Source organism: Elephas maximus, chromosome 25 (assembly GCF_024166365.1).
Source record: "Elephas maximus indicus isolate mEleMax1 chromosome 25, mEleMax1 primary haplotype, whole genome shotgun sequence".
NCBI lineage: Eukaryota > Metazoa > Chordata > Mammalia > Proboscidea > Elephantidae > Elephas > Elephas maximus.
Window position 1 is genome coordinate 59455214 of NC_064843.1, and position 17990 is coordinate 59473203.

Below are 17990 nucleotides of genomic sequence, written 5' to 3' on the forward strand. Positions count from 1 at the left end.
TATACCATAATTTATCTGTTCAACCATTAATGGGCACCTTGGTTGCTTCCATCTTTTTGCTATTGTAAACAGTGCTGCAGTGAACATGGGTGTGCATATATCTGTTCATGTAAAGGCTCTTATTTCTCTGGATATATTCCAAGGAGTGGGATTGCTGGATCATATGGTAGTTCTATTTCTAGCTTTTTAAGGAAGCGCCAAATGGATTTCGTAAGTCGTGCCATTTTACATTCCCACCAGCAGTATATAAGTGTTCCGGTCTCTCCACAGCCTCTCCAACATTTATTATTTTGTGTTTTTTGGATTAATGCCAGCCTTGTTGGAGTTTTTTTTTGTTGGAGTGAGATGGAATCTCATTGTCATTTTGATTTGCATTTCTCTAATGGCTAAAGATCGTGAGCATTTCCTCATATATCTATTAGCTACCTGAATGTCATCTTTAATGAAGTGCCTGTTCATATCCTTTGCCCCTTTTGTAATTGGGTTAATTGTGTTTTTGTAGTTGAGTTTTTGCAGTATCGTGTAGATTTTGGAGATCAGACGCTGATCAGAAATGTCTCAGCTAAAAACTTTTCCTAGTATGTAGGTAATCTTTTTACTCTTTTGGTAAAGTCTTTGGATGAGCACAGGTGTTTCATTTTTAGGAGCTCCCAGTTATCTACTTTCTCTTCTGATGTTTGTGCATTGTTAGTAGTGTTTTGTGTACTGTTTATGCCATGTATTAGGGCTCCTACCATTGTCCCTATTTTTTCTTCCATGATCTTTATCGTTTTAGATTTTATATTTAGGTATTTGATCCATTTTGAGTTCGTTTTTGTGCATGGTGTGAGGTATGGGTCTTGTTTCATTTTTATACAGATGGATATCCAGTTACGCCAGCGCCATTTGTTAAAGAGACTGTCTTTTCCCCATTTAACAGACTTTGGGCCTTTGTTAAATATTAGCTGCTCATATGTGGATGGATTTGTGTCTGCTTTCTCAATTCTGTGCCATTGGTCTATGTATCTGTTGTTGTACCAGTACCAGGCTGTTTTGACTACTGTGGTGGTATAATTGGTCCTAAAATCAGGTAGTGTGAGGCCTCCCACTTTGTGCTTCTTTTTGAGTAGTGCTTTACTTAATCCGGGGCCTCTTTACCTTTCATATGAAGTTGGTGATTTGTCTCTCCATCTCATTAAAAAATGTCGTTGGAATTTGGATTGGAATTGCATTGTAGCTATAGATTGCTTTTGGTAGAGTAGACATTTTTACAATGTTGAATATTCCTATCCATGAGTAAGGTATGTTTTTCCACTTATGTAGGTCTCTTGCAGTAGTGTCTTGTAGTTTTCTTTGTATAGGTCTTTTACATCTCTGGTAAGATTTATTCCTAAGTATTTTATCCTCCTGGGGGCTACTGTAAATGGTATTGATTTGGTGATTTCCTCTTGGACTTCTCTTTGTTGGTGTAGAGGAATTCAACTGATTTTTGTATGTTTATCTTGTAGTCTGCGAACGCTTCTTTTAGTTTCAGTAGTTTTCTTGACGATTCTTGAGGGTTTTCTGTGTATAAGATCATGTCGTGTAAATAGAGACACTTTTATGTCTTCCTTACCAATCTGATCGCTCTTTATTTCTTTATCTAGCCTAATTGCCCTGGGTAGGCCCTCCAGCACAATGTTGTATGAGAGTGGTGATAAAGGGCATCTTTGTCTGCTTCCCTGTCTCAAGGGGAATGCTTTCAGGCTCTCTCCATCTAGGATGATGTTGACTGTTGGCTTTGTATAAAAAAATAATACCCTTTATTATGTTGAGGAATTTTCTTTCTATTCCTATCTTGCTGAGAGTTTTTATCATGAATGGGTATTGAACTTTGTCAAATGACTTTTCTGTATCAATTGATACCATGTGGTTCTTGTCTTTTGTTTTATTTATGTGATGGATTACATTAATTGTTTTTCTAATGTTGAACCATCCCTGCATACCTGATATGAATCCCACTTGGTCATGGTGAATTTTTTTTGGTTTATGTTGTTGAATTCTGTTGGCTAGAATTTTGTTGAAGATTTTTGAATCTAAGTTCATGAAGGATATAGGTCTATAATTTTCTTTTTTTGTGATGTCTTTACCTGGTTTTGGTATCAGGGATATGCTGGCTTCATAGAATGAACTTGGGAGTATTCCATCATTTTCTGTGCTCTGAAATACCTTTAGTAGTCGTGGTGTTAATTTTTCTTTGAAAGTTCCGTAGAACTCTCCAGTGAAGCCTTCCAGGCCAGGGCTTTTCTTTGTTGGGAGTTTTTTAATTACCTTTTCAATCTCTTCTTTTGTTATGGGTTTCTTTAGTTGTTCTACCTCTGTTTGTGTTAGTTCAGGTAGATGGGGTGTTTCTAGAAATTCATCCATTTCTTATAGTCTTTCAAATTTGTTATAGTATAGTTTTTTGTAGTAGTCTGATATGATTCTTTTAATTTCAGTTGGGTCTGTTTTGATATTGCCCATCTCCTTTCTTATTTGGGTTGTTTGCATCCTCTCCTGTTTTTCTTCTGTCAGGTTTTCCAGTGGTTTATCAATTTTGTTAATTTTTTTCAAATAACCAACTTTTGTTCTTGTTAACTCTTTCAGTTGTTTTTTGTTCTCTATTTCATTTAATTCTGCTCTAAGTTTTATTGTTTGCTTTCTTCTGGTGCCTGAGGTTTTCTTTTGTTGCTTTCTTTCTGTTTGTTCAAATTGTAGAGATAATTCTTTGATCTTGGCCCTTTCTTCTTTTTGTATGTGTATATTTATTGATTTAAATTGACCTCTGAGCACTTACTTTCACTGTGTCCCAAAGGTTCTGATAGGAAGTATTTTCGTTCTCATTGAACTCTATGAATTTCTTTATTCCATCCTTATAGTCTTCTATAACCCAGTCGTTTTTGAGCAGGGCATTGTTCAGTTTCCAAGTGTTTGATTTCTTTTCCTTGCTTTTTCTGTTATTGATTTCTACTTTTATAACCTTATGGTCAGAGAAGATGCTTTGTAACATTTTGATGTTTTGGATTTTGTCATGGCTTGCTTTATAACCTAATATGTGGTCTGTTCTAGGGAATGTTTCGTGTGTGCCGGAAAAGAAAGTATACTTGGTTGCTGTTTGGTGGAGTGTTCCGTACATGTCTGTGAGGTCAAGTTGGCTGATTGTGGCATTTAAATCTTCTGTGTCTTTATTGAGCTGCTTTCTGTCCTTCACTGAAAGTGGTGTGTTGAATTCTCCTACTATTATTGTGGAACTGTCCATCTCACTTTTCAATGCTCTTAGAGTTTGTTTTATGTATCTTGAAATCCTGTCATTGGATGCATAAATATTTAATACAGTTATATCTTCCTGGTATATTGTCCTTTTAATCATTATATAGTTTCCTTTCTTATCCTTTGTGGTGGATTTAACTTTAAAGACTATTTTGTCAGAAATTAATATTGCCACTCCTGTTGTTTTTTGTTGTTTGCTTGACGTATTTTTTTCCATCCTTTGAGTTTTTGTTTGTGTCTCAAAGTGTAAGGTGTGTCTCTTGTAGGCAGCATATAGACGGATCATGTTGTTTTAATCCGTTCTGCCACTCTGTCTCTTTATTGGTGCATTTAGTCTATTTACATTCATCGTAATTATGGATAGGTATGAATTTAAAAAAAAATTTTTTTTTTTAATGAATTTAGTGCTGTCATTTTGATGTCTTTTTTTTGTGTGTTGTTGACAGTTTCTTTTCCCCACTTAATTTTTTCCGTTGAGTAGTTTTTATATTCTTTTCCTCTTATTCATTGGTATTGATTTTGTTTTTGGTGTGTCTATTTTTTTCTTGTATTTTACTTTGATGAGTAGGATTGTTATGCTCTTTTGTGCTTACCTTAATATTTACCCCTATTTTTCTAAGTTTAAACCTAACTTTTATTTCTTTATATCGCCTTGACTTCCTCTCCATATGACAGATCTATGACCACATTTCTTAGTCCTTCTTTATCGTTTTAATGTTGTCATCTTTTATGTAATGATATTGCTGTTTCTCTGTTGAGCTTTTTTTTTAATCTTGATTTATTTTTGTGACTACTCTGTCTTTGGTGACGTCTGGTTGCTCTGTCCTGTGTTCTAGCCTTGGGCTGATATCTGATATTATTGATTTTCTAGCCAGAGAACTCCATTTAGTATTTCTTGTAGTTTTGGTTTGGTTTTTACAAATTCCCTAAACTTCTGTTTGTTTGGAAATGTCCTAATTTTGCATTCATGTTCAAGAGACAGTTTTGCTGGATATATGACTCTTGGCTGGCAATTTTTTTCCTTTATGTAATGCTTTATATAAGTCATCCCATTGCCTTCTTGCCTGCATGCCAAGTAGTCCGAACTTATGCTTATTGACTCTCCTTTGTAGATGAGTTTTAGTTTATCCCTAGCTGCTCTTAAAATTCTCTCTTTATCTTTGGTTTTGGCAACTTTGATTATAATATGTCTTGGTGACTTTCTTTTGAGATCTACCTTATGTGGAGTTTGATGATCATATTGGGTAGATATCTTCCCATCTTTCACGACATCAGGGAAGTTTTCTGCCCACAAGTCTTTAACAATTCTCTCTTTATTTTCTGTTATCCCTCCCTCTTTGGGTATTCCTGTCACTCGTAGGTTATTTCTCTTGATAGAGTCCCACATGATTCTTAAGGTTTCTTCATTTTTAAAAAGTCTTTTATATGATTTTTCTTGAAATATATTGGTGCCAAGTGCTTTATCTTCAAGTTCAGAAATTCTGCGTTCCACTTGCTTAATTCTGTTTCTCTGACTTTGTATTGAGTTGCCTGATTCTGTAATTTTATTGTTAATCATCTGAATTTTTGATTGCTGTCTCTCTGTGGATTCTTGCAGCCTATTCAGTTTTTCATTATATTCTGGAATAACCTTTTTTATTTCTTCAGCTGCTTTATCTGTGTGCTCCTTGGCTTGTTCTGTGATTTGCCTGATCTCCTTCCTGATCTCGTTACTCATGTTTTGAAGAGTTTTGCATATTAATGTTTTATATTCTGCATCTGGTAATTCCAGGAATACACCTTCATCCAGAAGAATCCTCGATTCTTTGTTTTGAGAGCTTCTTGAAGTTATCATGGTCTGCTCCTTTATGTGATTTGATATTGACTATTGTCTCTGATCCATTTATAAGTTATTGTATTAGTTTATTTTATGTTTGCTTACTGTATCCTAGCTTCTTGCTTCTTTTTGTTTTGATATGCGCAAATAGGCTGTTTGAGTGAGCTAGCTTGAGTATTTTCACCTTTGAAGCTCTAACGACTTGTTATCAGATTGCTAGAGATGTTACCAGTTATATGAACCTAGGAGTCTCTTCACTTTTCTTATATGAATTCAGCTCAGGTGGCCAGGTAATTGGTCGTCAAGTGTGTGATACAGGTTCTGTCCTACAGTGTTAGAAGGGCAGGGGTGATTGGTGTAGGTGCAGGTATCTATTTTCAGCTCTGAACAAGGCAGGGGGCTGACAACCATCCCCTGAGTATTTGTGAGGAAAGTGCTTCCTTGTTCCCTAGAGCAGACAGGTGGGTGGGTTCTGCAGCTGGACCATGGGCACCCAATGCTTTTGGCTGTAAGGACTGGGATGTACCACTCATCCTTGGACCCCTGTTCATGGGTAGCTAGGTGATATGGGTGGAGCCACCAGTCCTTATGCCCCTGATGTGGGTAGGTGAGTACCCTGTTTAGTAAACAAAGCGGTGTCAAACATCAAGCACCCACCTCTCTGCTGTTCAGCTGAAACAATTGCAGTCTACAAAAAAGTGCCTATTCTTCTAAAACGGGCCCACACAGGTTCATGCAGGGGTGAAAGTTATGCAAAGTCCACGGACTGTTTGTGTCTGGACAGGAGTCACTTCTCTCCTGAGCTCCCCAGCTTTGTGGAGCTGGCAGATTATCTTTTCTCCCAATTGTGAATTTATTCCTTCTTCAAGGCCGGGAGAATGGCTCAGGGGATGTAGCAGTACCTATCTCAGGCCCAGGGAAATCGACAGCCACAGAAGCTGGATTGAGGGCTGGGGCCATGGTAAAATAAATGCAAGTACTTAGCTTTGGCCGAGAGCACCGTTCTTCTCTGGTTCCAGAGGTGTGAGTAGGCTGTGCATCTCGCTGTCTCTCCCTGAGGAAACTGCGTCTGGAATGCCACCACCAGTCCTGCTGCAGTTGATCCAGGGAATGGTATCTGTGGGTTCCTGGTGATTTAGTTCTGTCAGCTCTTCTCCACTTCTAAACCATCTCTCTCTCCCCCTGCCACTCAGTCCTTTTCTGACTTTGTCTTTGATATTCAGGGCTCCTATCTTATCATAAGTATAATCGCTTCACTTGTTCTTTTGGGTCTTTGTTTTAAGAGGGATCACTGGAAGCATCTGACTACTCTGCCATCTTGGCTCCCTCTCTGCATATGTATTTTTAAACAATTTTTGTTATGTAATATTTGATAGCTGAAAAGAATACACGCAACACATATATATGTAAAACACATAGCAATAAAGTGAATCGCCTCCCAACTTTTGAAGTAGAACCTCATCGCTCTGCAAGGACCTTCCTGTTTGCTGCCCCACCTCACCTGTCCAAGGTGACTGTTAATTGTCGCCATTCTTCTCCCTATGTAGTTTGTAGCAGGTATGTATGTCACTTGCTATCTTGCTCAGCTTTCTTGTTTGAGGGCTTCATCACCTGGAGTGGTGGATGCTTCTGTCCCTTGCTCTTTCTGCCTTGTTGTGGGCACTCAGGCTTCCCGCTGTCTGATACCAGAGAGCCCTCTGAGCTGACTTTATCCTTTTCTCCCCCAAAATCTTTTTTTTCAGATAAAGAAATGGGAGTTCTAGTTTTTGGTTACTTTAGCCATAAATTTTCAATAACAACACCTGAAATGGAAAATAGATTTCTTTTTTAATTGTACTTTAGATGAAGGTTTACTAAACAAACTAATTTCTCTTTAAACAGTTAGTACACATATTGTTTTTTGACATTGGCTAACAACTGCATGACGTGTCAGCATTCTCCCTTCTCGACCTTGCGTTCCTTTATACCAGTTTCCCTGTTCCCTCCTGCCTTCTACTCCTTGCCTCTGGGCTGGTGTGCCCCTTTAGTCTTGTTTTATGGGCCTGTGTAATCTTTGACTGAAGGGTGAACCTCGATAGTGAATTCATTACTGAGCTAAAAGGGTGTCAGAGGGCCATATTCTCAGGGTTTCTGCACTCTCTCGTCAAGCCAGTAAGTGTGGTCTCTTTTTGTGAGTTAGAATTTAGTTGTACATTTTTCTCCAGCTCAGTCCAGGACCCTCAATTTTGATCTCTGTCAGAGCAGTCAGTGGTGGTAGCTGGGCATCATCTAGTTGTGCTTGACTCAGTCTGGTGGAGGCTGTGGTAGTTGTGGTCCATTAGTCCTTTGGATTAATCTGGAAAATAGATTTTGATATAATATCTCAGAATTTATTTAGAGAATCCTCTTTTTTATGGGCATTTAGATTGTTCCATGGTTTTTACTTTTATAAAAGTAAGGCACATATTAATTGTCTCTATTTGCCTGGAGCAACAGAGGAAAGGAGTCGGGAATAGGAGGAGGAGATGGTGTGGCTAATTGCATCCATGAACAACTGCCTCCTTTGCCATGAGACCAGAAGACCTGGATGCTACCTGGGCACCATTACTGAACATTTTGATCAAAGATTATGTAGAAGAATCCTGACCAAAAGGGGAAAAATGCAGAATAGAATTTCAAATTCTCACAGACTCCAGCCTTTCTAGAGCCATAGAGGCGAATGAGCCTCTGAAACTATTGCCCTGAGATAATCTTTGAACCTTAAAAGAAAAATACCTCCTAAAATCTTAAAACCAAACAGTAGTTTAGCTTAACTGCTGCCCTGAGCATTACGCTGTTTTCAGATCTATCTATATGGGATCAATTTGACAACAGCAACTTGAAAGGTTAGATAGGAACCTTGCGGGGAGGGGGGACACTGAGCTTATGTCAGTGGGGGAGAACAACTCAGAAAAGGAGGATGAGAGTGGTTGCACAACTCAAAGAATGTAATCACCGAATTGTACATGTAGAAATTGTTGAATTGGTGTTACATTTTTTGCTGTATATATTGTCAACAACCACAACAAGCAATAAAATAAATTATTTAAAAAAAGAGAAAGAAACAGGAAAGAAAAAGATAAAATAAAACCAAGGCATTGAATATCCTTTTGCATAAGCCAGTTATTTCCACAAGATCAATCCCAAGAGGCGAAATTGCTAGGTCATAGTGTGTATATTTGTAGTGCTTTGAAATGTGCATAGCCAAATTGGGCTCCCCAAGGTCTACATGTAGCCCCTCCACCACCCACGTGTTGATGTTCCTTTCCTGGAGCCATTACAAAGGCTGAGTATTAAAATTGTTTAATCCTTGTTGGCTCAGCAAATCATAAATTATATCTATCTCATTGTTTTATTTGCATTGATTCAGTTGTTAGTGAAGTTGAAATTTTTTCCGTAAGCTTATTGGGCATTTCCATTTCTTCACTGTTTTTAGTTGCTTGTGAGTGTGGGTTTTAGATCCAGATAAGTTTGATTAACTTATAATTTGCTGGAGCTCTGTGTTTGCTTAGGCCAAGCCTTGCCTTCTCTCCTAGGTCATGTCCACTGTTTTTGTGGGTCCTATGTCTTCCTTTCTGGTTTATTTTTATTTTGCACAGTAATTCTTCATTGTTCCAGGTCTACTCTGTTGGCATCTGTGCAACATATAGACCAAGTGGGGGAGAGAACAGGTTTCTTTTTTTTTTCTTAAGCCTCTTACAAATTGAAGAAACATTTTGAATTATTTAAAGAACTCTATTAGTTTAAAATGCTCATAAACAGTTTTCTGTTACCAATTATGCATTGAAATACCAAAACAGAAATTGTTTAAGCATCTCTTTAAACTTTGTCAGTCCATGATTATCAGCCAGACATGTGCCAGTGGTATGATAGATGCTGACCAAAGTAGGGATGCTGTTATTTCTGCCTTCAGATCACTTGCAGCCTAAAAAAATGATAAAGACACACAGACTCAGAGGATGCAAGGAGAGGAGAGGCCATTTGCTCCAAGGGTGGAATGGACAGAGGCCCCTTGTCCTCTGGAATGCCAGGGGCTGTTGCTTCTCTTTTGGTGGAGGGGAAATGGTCACTTCTCTCCTGTAACTCTTGAAGTCTTACCATTAGCCCCCATCAGAGGAAAAGCCCAGGCCACAGGTGTGTTGGAGAGAGGGCAGCTTCAGCACTGGGAGGTGTTAGAAATGCTGCCTTGCTCCTCAGTAGGGTTGGGGACAGAGTCTAACATAATATCCTGGTTACTAGTTTGCCATGTATATGGATTACCAGGTTTCAAAGAATCAGGCTATATAATGTAAATGTCACAAGATTATACTCAAACTTGCTCGACTGTTGCTTCATGTTTGAGTGTTTTTCAGTGTCTTGGGTAGAGGTAATTCTAAAATCTGCCCTTGCACTCTTGTGTCCAGATGCGTAAACCAATGTAAAATTCTGATTAATAGAAGGCCAGATAACCAAGAAGTTACACATAACGAATTATCAAACTCAGCACGGCTTATCTCAAAGAGGAATCCCTGGGTGGTGTAAGCTGTTAATGTGCTCAGCTGCTATCTGAAAGTTGACATTTGAGTCTACCATTGGCACCTCCTAAGATAGGCCTAGTGATCTACGTCTGAAAAAATCAGTCATCGAAAACCCTACGGAGCCCAGTTCTACTGTGGCATACATGGAGTAGTCCTGAATCAGAATTAATTCAATGACAACTGGTTTTATTTCAAAGTATTTGAAATGTTTCTGGTTTAGGTCCCCTCCCCTCCAAAAGTAAAAGGATTTAGGTATCGGTAGTTGATTTTGGAGGTCTTCCTAGGAAGGATGATGAGGGGTGGCACGTGGGACAGGAAGGAGAAGAGGAAAAAGGGCACAGGAGTGGTTAAGCAGCAGGCCTGGCCCTGAGTCCCCCTGGGACACCGTGGAACATGTCTCAGAGTTGGCCCTATGAGGAGTGAGAAAGCTTGGGTTTTAGCACTGACTAAGCTCTCAGGGGTTGAGGGTCACTTGTAGAGGTGTTTATTCCTGACACTTTCTGCCAGCCTTGCACTCTGGTGGCCTTACACTCTCCTGTGGCCCGATGATGCCTCAGGCAGAGGGACGCAGGGGCTGGTGCTGGGAAGTGGTGGGCTTCCATGGCAATTGTGCGGTGGAGCTGGGCCGGGGACACAGGGCTCGGACAGTGCCTGCTGGTTTACTTGGAAGGTGTGAGGGCTGTTGTGCTGACTGAGAAACACACCTGGGCTGACCTCAGTCGGACCCCTCGGTCTGCCCCACCGTGACCTACAATAAGGAACCACTCGGGCCTGAAGGCTGGAGTGGTTTAAGCCTGAGCCTAAGCAGTAAAGGAGTGGACCAGCGAAGACCTAGTGAAGTGAGAGTGTAATAGGAAAGGCTGCTTAACACTCCCCTACCCTGCTATTTTTGCTTGCCTGAGAGGGTTTTTGTAAACGATGGGGAAATTAGAAAATAAAATTAGCTTGCATGATTTCAGATGGGGACAGATGCCTGCTTGCTTGATTTTATGTTTATAATTCCCACGAAAACCTCAAGCAGAGTTAATAATGTATAAAAATTGGGTACCATGTGTACACTTTGCTTTGTAATGTTTCTGTTAAGCAGCCAGATGATTTAAAAATAACACTACAGTTAGCACAATGGTGGGCCCTACAGTGTGGTGGAAATGCCCTCTTTGGATGTTCTCTTAGGTTTTTCATTACACAGGTACGTTTTTCAAGAAAAGCTTTCAGAATTATCATATAATGTGAAATTATATCCAGCTGCAATTTGAGAAGACAAATTATCTACATATAAATTCCCATTGCTTTTTTTTAATGGCTTAGGCACCTTGAGATAATCTATGGAAGTAGGTTTCTGCTGATTTAAAATGCCACAGTTGATTGAAACTTGTCTTCTCAAATTTTTACCAATATTATTTGCCAATTGGCATTTGCCTTCTCTTCTTTCACCTTCCCATCCTCTGTCATTCTGAGCAGCAGAAAGAAGAAAAGGAGGAAGCAGCAGGTCATAGACTTTCAAAAGCTCCAAAGATGTCCTGATCGTGAAGGCAAAAGTCAGCCTGCAGTGGTGACATGTGGTCACTGGACTAGCAAGTGGGGGCAGGCCTGCTCCAGAGCTGGAGCGTGGATCTGTCTGATTGACGGGGTAGTCCATTCCTGCAGCTGTCTCTGTCCCTTACAGAGAACAGGGGCTCTTCCGGGTTGCTGTTCCCTTCTCTTTTGGGGCTTTATTGCATCTCCACGATGTGGCCTAGCAGAGCAAACTGAGGCACAGAAAAGTTACTCGTTCCTTTAGTGCCTTATGTCATCAGTCAGCAATTCAGCCAACACCTGAGGAGGCTTCCTGTGGAGTTAATGTATGCATATTCCGTAGCATGTTTTACTTATTACATATTGCCTCGAACTTACTAGTTATACAGCAAAACAAATATCTGACGTCAGCTCATTTTGTGTGTCCAGGTGAGAGGATGATCGCACAGGGCGGTTTGAATGACTCCACAAGGTCAGGACGTTTCTTACTGGTGGTGGCAGTTGGCTGGCATTTAGCAGGACAGTGAGCATTGTGGAGAAAAAATGTCTAAAGCTATTGAAATGAGTCAAAGGGCCAATCGGTTTCAGACCTTTTGTCCATAGTCTAAAGGAACCTGTTGGGCATGTCCTTCCTTTGCAGTATCCCGTGACTACCCAGTTTCTTCCTGACATCAGCAGGAGCACAGTTGTGGTCCACCACCTTCAGAGTAATCAATACCTTGTGGCTTTTTACAAGTAACTGCAGAGCAGATGTTTGATCTTTATGACTTGCACCATAAGACTTTCTTGGAATCTTTGCAGGGGGTTGGTTGGATTAGAACTTTTCCATCCCCATCATGGTCTATAAAAATCATAGTAATTGACTTCATGAGGCTTGTGCTTTCCTTTTGTTATTTCCTTCACTCTTTATTTAGATTTTGCTCATATTCAGGGCAAAACATCCTGGCAACAAATAACTAACATTAAAATAACCCAAAGGCAGGCATACCTGGCATCGTCTTAGAAAGAATAAAAGCAGGGTTAGACCTGTGGAAGTCCCCAGAAGCCCCTGTCCAGGTGAGTCAGGTTGACTAGATACCTGGCTCAGAGTCCAGAGACCTGGAGCTTTCCCTAGTCTGACCACTGACTGGCGGAGTGGCCTTGGGCGTGTTCTCTCCTAACTGACCTCACCTCCACCACAGAAACAATCTGGGACTAATAGCATCTGCTCTTGACTTCTCAGAATGCTAAAGGTGACAAGGATCGGTTGTCAGAACCTAAGGAATCATTTGTTTCCCAAGTGCGGAGACAGCCTTTAAAGAGCTTAAATTACAATTTCAGGCTATGTACATGTTTACATGGGTCCTTGAGGAAAGAGGTGCTCTTTTATAAATATTAGGCTCAAATAAGAGAGAGAAGTAAGACCTAAACTGGTGGGACTTGCCACCAAAATGGACTGTAGGACATCTGTGAGAGGCTATATGCTTTTACCATCATTACCCAAATCATGTTGGAAGCAAGTTTAAGATATGAGTTCACTCTAAGAGCAGTCTTCCCATCATGAGTTCCCAGGTACCTGTTTTTGTTCTGAAATGATTCACAAAGAAATTGATTTTCTTGACTCCTTCTAAACTGAATCTGATGCTTAACAGCCTGGCGGGTTTGGACGCTCCACAGAGGTGAGGTGATGGAGACGCAGACACAGGCCACCTGCCAGCCTGGGTGTGTGATAATAGCTGCAGGGCAGCGAATCTTGTCTGATGTTCCCCCAGAATGAGTGGAATCTTAGGGAAGATTCACAGAGTGTGACACCCTCAAATTTATTTTTTGAGGTGTTCCTTGCAGCTAATGAATGTATGTGGAAGCCTGAAGTTATTCATTTCATGTTTTATGTCATCATTCATACTGGCTCATTTCACAGTGTGAAGGGATCAGTCTTTAAAGACGCTTCAGAAGTGACATAAGGGATGTGAAAGGACAGGAGCAGGCAGTAATGATTCTGTTTACTCGGTGCCTTTTATGTCTCTGAGCCCGTGCAAGTCGCAGTCACATTTGAGCCTCCCAGGGCCCTGGGAGTCAGATGGGGCAGGTGATGGCATGTCCTCACAGGAAGGGAAATGGAAGCATGGGGAGATGAAGTGGACTGCTCAGTGGACTGCTACCTGCTTCAGACACTGATATTTTAACCAAAAGCGGGTTCACCACCTGGCAGTGCCAACACTCAAAACTCATTGCCATGTGGGGTCCACGCCATTTCCTCTCCTGGTTGCTGATGAAGAGTGATTTAATTACTCAGCTGATATAAACAAAAGCTTGAGCCTTCTCCTGGGAGGCTTTCACTTTGTCTGTCTTTCCAAACAAGAGAGACCCGACAAAGCTTTGAGTTTTTGCAGGCCCTGTGGTAGAGCATTGTAGTGCTCACCTTCACACTAGCTTATTCTTATATCACACAATTAGAGGTGGTGGGTCTTAACTAATAATGAGAAAAGTCCTATTCTGTCAGTGGATTTACTCATGTTAAGCTGAGTTGGAGAAGTTTGGATCTTCATATTCCAGTCCTGGATCTTTTGGCCCCCACCTTCCCATGCTTCACCAGGAGAGAGGTGCAGGCTGACCCCGGGGCTGTCCGCAGGCTGCTGTGGGCCAGGAGCTGCCTCTGCAAGGTTGGATTTCTAAGGCACTTTAGCCAACAGACTTGAGACAGTCTCCTTCGTAGTGTACGCACCATCATTGGTTGGTTAAAAAACAAACAGAAGCTCTGCATCTTGGTGTTCATGGATTCTATGTCACAGGGCCTGTAGTGGTTTCTGTTCTCCTTGACATACATCTTACTGTTAATTGGAAAGCTCTTGCCATTTTAGGCGATAAGCTTGTATGAAATACCAAATTATTTTCTTCTTTTTCATTTGTTTCCTAAAAAAAAAAAAAACTCAGGCGCTTTCCTTGCCTTGAGATGTAAATTCCACATTTTGGATGCACTGGATTCCAAGTTTTCTGAGAAAAGGCTTAAATTTATTAGATCAGTTCACGATGTTCTCACAGAGAACTTTACTTTGAAGCATGGTGCCATATGTGGTTGGTTTGTTTCAAGGAAAATAATGTAAGGGGATCAGCAGTACGTCATTTACAGAACGTGGGCTCTGCCTCTCACATAGTTACCACAGGTGGTTTAAAAGCTTGGTCCACAGCAGAAGGGGCAGAGTTAGGGTGGAGGGTCAAGGTAGTGTTCCTGCATTCCTGCACTTTTTGCTGACAGTACCTCTGAACCCATGCAGAACCAGATGGACATCACAGGGTCTAAGAAGCCTCCGGAGCAAGCATGCTTTGGGAGCTATTCTCCCTTACTCTCTCAGAATTTGGCTTCTCAGTAGCACTGAAGAGTGGAATATGGACAGCAGGGTGTCACACACAGGCCTTTGTGTGAGACTGAGCCCTGGGCAGATGGGGACAGCCTTGAGTTACTTGGATTTGAATGTTCCTACAGATAGCGAGCCAAGATGATGTCTCAGTGTGTTTTTTTTTTCTCAGTCACCTTCAATAAATGGGGGATTGTTTTCATTAACCTTTAGAAAACAGTAAGTGGGAAGACAGCTTAGGAAGAAAAAGCTGTAGAACTATCAAAGAAACTTTAACAACAAAAAACCTTTATTATTTAGAAAAAACAAACCTGTTGCCATTGAGTTGATTCCAACTCATAGTGACCCCGTATTTTCAGTGACTGGTTTTTCAGAAGCAGATCTCCAGGCCTTTCTTCCCAAGCACCTCTGGAGGACTTGAGCCTTTCAGCTAGCATGTTAACTGCACCTCCCGGGAACTGTTTATCACTTATAAAGCTCTTCTAAGCCAGTTGAAGAAGCTATTAGTTGACTCCTTCCTAAATACCGTAAGACAGGTTGAATTATGGGTAAGAAAAAGGTCAGCGGGAGAGTCCAGGCGTGGCTGATCTGCACTAATGATTCCGGTGGCTGACGGGTAAGTGCTGTGTGTGTAATTTGCTGTATTGAACTACCGTGGCATGCCAGGTTACTGGATAAAAGCTCTTTCAGTGGTTGTCACCTGTGTAGTAATTGGTGTTTTGGATATACAGGCACATATTCACATTTGTAAAATCATTTTCTTTTTTATAATCAGCTGTCAAAGCTTGAAAAACAGCAGCAGCGGAAAGAAAAGACCAGAGCCAAGGGGCCTTCTGAATCAAGCAAAGAGAGAAACGTTCCTCGGAAAGAAGACCGCAGTGCCAGCAGCGGAGCGGAAGGGGACGTGTCGTCGGAGCGGGAGCCGTAGGCGAGGAAATGGGGCACTCAGGTGTGAGTCCCCCCACTCCAGATAATTGTGTCTTCTCACGTTTTGGGGAAACTGTAATGAGCAGGGGACAGAATGGCTTCCGAGGCAGAATTCCTGTGTAGCTGTTGCTGCTGCTGCTGCTGCTTTAAAAAAAAAAAAAAACTTTTTTTCTATTATGGTAAAATATACATGGCAGAGTATTTGCCATTTTAACTACTTTTATGCCTTTAACTGATGGACGTTAATCACATTCACCATGTTGTGTAGCTGTCACCACTGTCTGTTTCCAAAAGTTTCCATCACCCCGAGCAGTAAGTCTCATCCTCTCCTCCCACCCAGCCCCTGGTAAACCCACTAATAGATTTTGTCTCCCTGCGTTTGACTGTTCTAGATATTTCATATAAGTGGGATTAGACAATATTTGTCCTTTCGTGACTGACTTGTTTCACTTGGCATAATATTTTCAAGGTTCATCCATGTGGTAGCATGAACCACAACTTCACTTCTCTTTATGGCTGAATAATATTCCGTTGTATGCATATACCACATTTCGTTTATCCATTCATCTGTTGAAGGACACATGGGTTGTTTTACCTTTTGGCTACTGTGAATAATGCTGCAATGAACATGGGTGTACAAGCATCTGTTTGAGTTCTTGCTTTCATGTCTCTTGGGTAAATACCCAGGAGTGGAATTGCTGGGTCACATGGTAATTCTACGTTTAACTTTTTGAGTAATTGCCACACAGGTTTCCACACTGGATGCACCATTTTACATTCCCACCAGCGGTGCACAAAGGTTCTAGTTTCTCTACATCCTCACCCCCACTTGCTGTTTACCATTTTCCTGATAATAGCTGTCCTAGTGGGTGTGAAGTAGTATTTCATTGTGGTTTTGATTTGCATTTTTTGATGATTAATGGAAGCAGCCCTGTTGGCGCAATAGTTAAGCACTCTGCTGCTAACCAAAAGATCAGAGGTTCGAAACTACCAGCAGCTCTACGGGAAAAAAGAACTGGCAATCTGCTCCCATAAAGATTTCGGCCTAGGAAACCCTACCGGACAGTTCTACTCTGTCCTATACAGTTGCTGTGAGTCGGAATTGACTCGATGGCACCTGACAACAACAACATTACCAATGATGTTAAGCATTTTTTTCACGTGCCTATTGGCCATTTATATTTCTTCTTTGGTCAAGTGTCTATTCCAGTCCTTTGACGCCCCCCCCCCTTTTTTTTTTGGTGCATTAAGTGGAAGTTTACAGAACAAATTAAATTCCCACTTGATAGTTTGTACATAGTGTTTCAGGGCCTTGGCTTCACTTCCCACAATTTGTCAACCCTCTTCCCATTTCCATCCTGGGTTCCCCTTTTCCTTTTTTGGCTGTTTATAAATTGGGTTATTTGTCTTTTTGTTGCCGATCATTTATAGCTTAAATCTGCTGCTTTCCAGGATGGAGAGAAAAGTTGGCAAATGAAGTTGTGTTTTATTCTTTGTGATGCAGGCAGTCTGTTACCCACAGGACTCAGGGTTACTCACCAGGAGTTGGTTCAGGGTGCACCACCTGCAGAGCTGCCTGTCAGTGGACAGCTGCAGCTGGCATGTGTGTAGTACTGGCAGACACACAGTCCACACCAAGCACAGTCATCGAGTCTCCCGTCGTTGCTCCTCCTCCCCATTCTTGCTCTCAGCTCCTCTCACAGTCTCCTGCCTCAGCTCTCGCCATCCTTCCTGAATGATGTGGCCCAGTTTGCTTTTCCTAACCTGGTGCTTTATTCTTACCACTTCCATACCCAGGAATTCACCGTGGTTCACTGTAGCCTTAAGACCCCTGTCTGCCTGAAAGTCAGAGGCCTCCACAATTTGATTCATTCCCCAAAGGCCCTTTGCTCATGCTATTCCCCCAGTGAACATACTGCCAGGAGCTTCTTACCGGCCAGGCACAGAACCACACACTGGTGACATAGAAACAGGAAACCAAGGATCTGTCCCCAAGGAGTTCACAGCTCAGTGGAGAAGCAAGAATAGTGATGTGGCAGCATAGTGTGTGGGGGTGGGCATGTGAATATGGTGAGGGGTAGATGCTGTCAGGGAAGGCTCCCCAGAAGGGAGGACTTGGGACTCAGAGTGGAAGGACAGGTAGAAATGGAGAGATAAAAGGAGAGGGTGGAAATAGCTGCCCAAGCAGAGAAAGAGCAGGGGCACGTGCTATTTAGGGTTCAGGAGGAGGGAAGGGCAAGATTGTGGGACAAAATAATGAAGAGTTACTGCACCGCTGGGTGTAAGTAGGAGGGGTCCAGGGCTTAAGTTAGATAAGTAGGAGGGTTCTGGGTCATAGAGGGTCTGGTATGCAATGTTGAGAAGTTTGGATTTCATCTTGGGGTGATAGGGAACCTCTGGAAGATTTTAAGTCTACAAGTGTTATAATCAAATATACTCTTTAAAAAGATCACCCTAATTAGGCTAGACAAAGAAATAAAGGGCATCCGCATGGGCAAGGAGGAAGTAAAATTATCTCTATTTGCAGATGATGTGATCTTATACACAGAGATCCCTAAGGAATCCTCCAGAAAACTACTGAAACTAATAGAAGAG

At 41.4% G+C, this 17990-nt stretch overlaps 1 protein-coding gene across 2 annotated transcripts in view; it reads left to right on the forward strand.

The window, feature by feature from the left end:
• Positions 1 to 17990, forward strand: part of DTD1 (D-aminoacyl-tRNA deacylase 1) — a 226215-nt gene that overhangs the window by 189276 nt on the left and 18949 nt on the right. For both annotated transcript variants that reach the window (XM_049870019.1, XM_049870017.1), the window contains exon 5: positions 15244 to 15417. In XM_049870019.1, the coding sequence (XP_049725976.1) occupies positions 15244 to 15396 (153 nt within the window). In that variant the 3' untranslated portion in view covers positions 15397 to 15417. The remainder of the gene's footprint in view (positions 1 to 15243; positions 15418 to 17990) is intronic.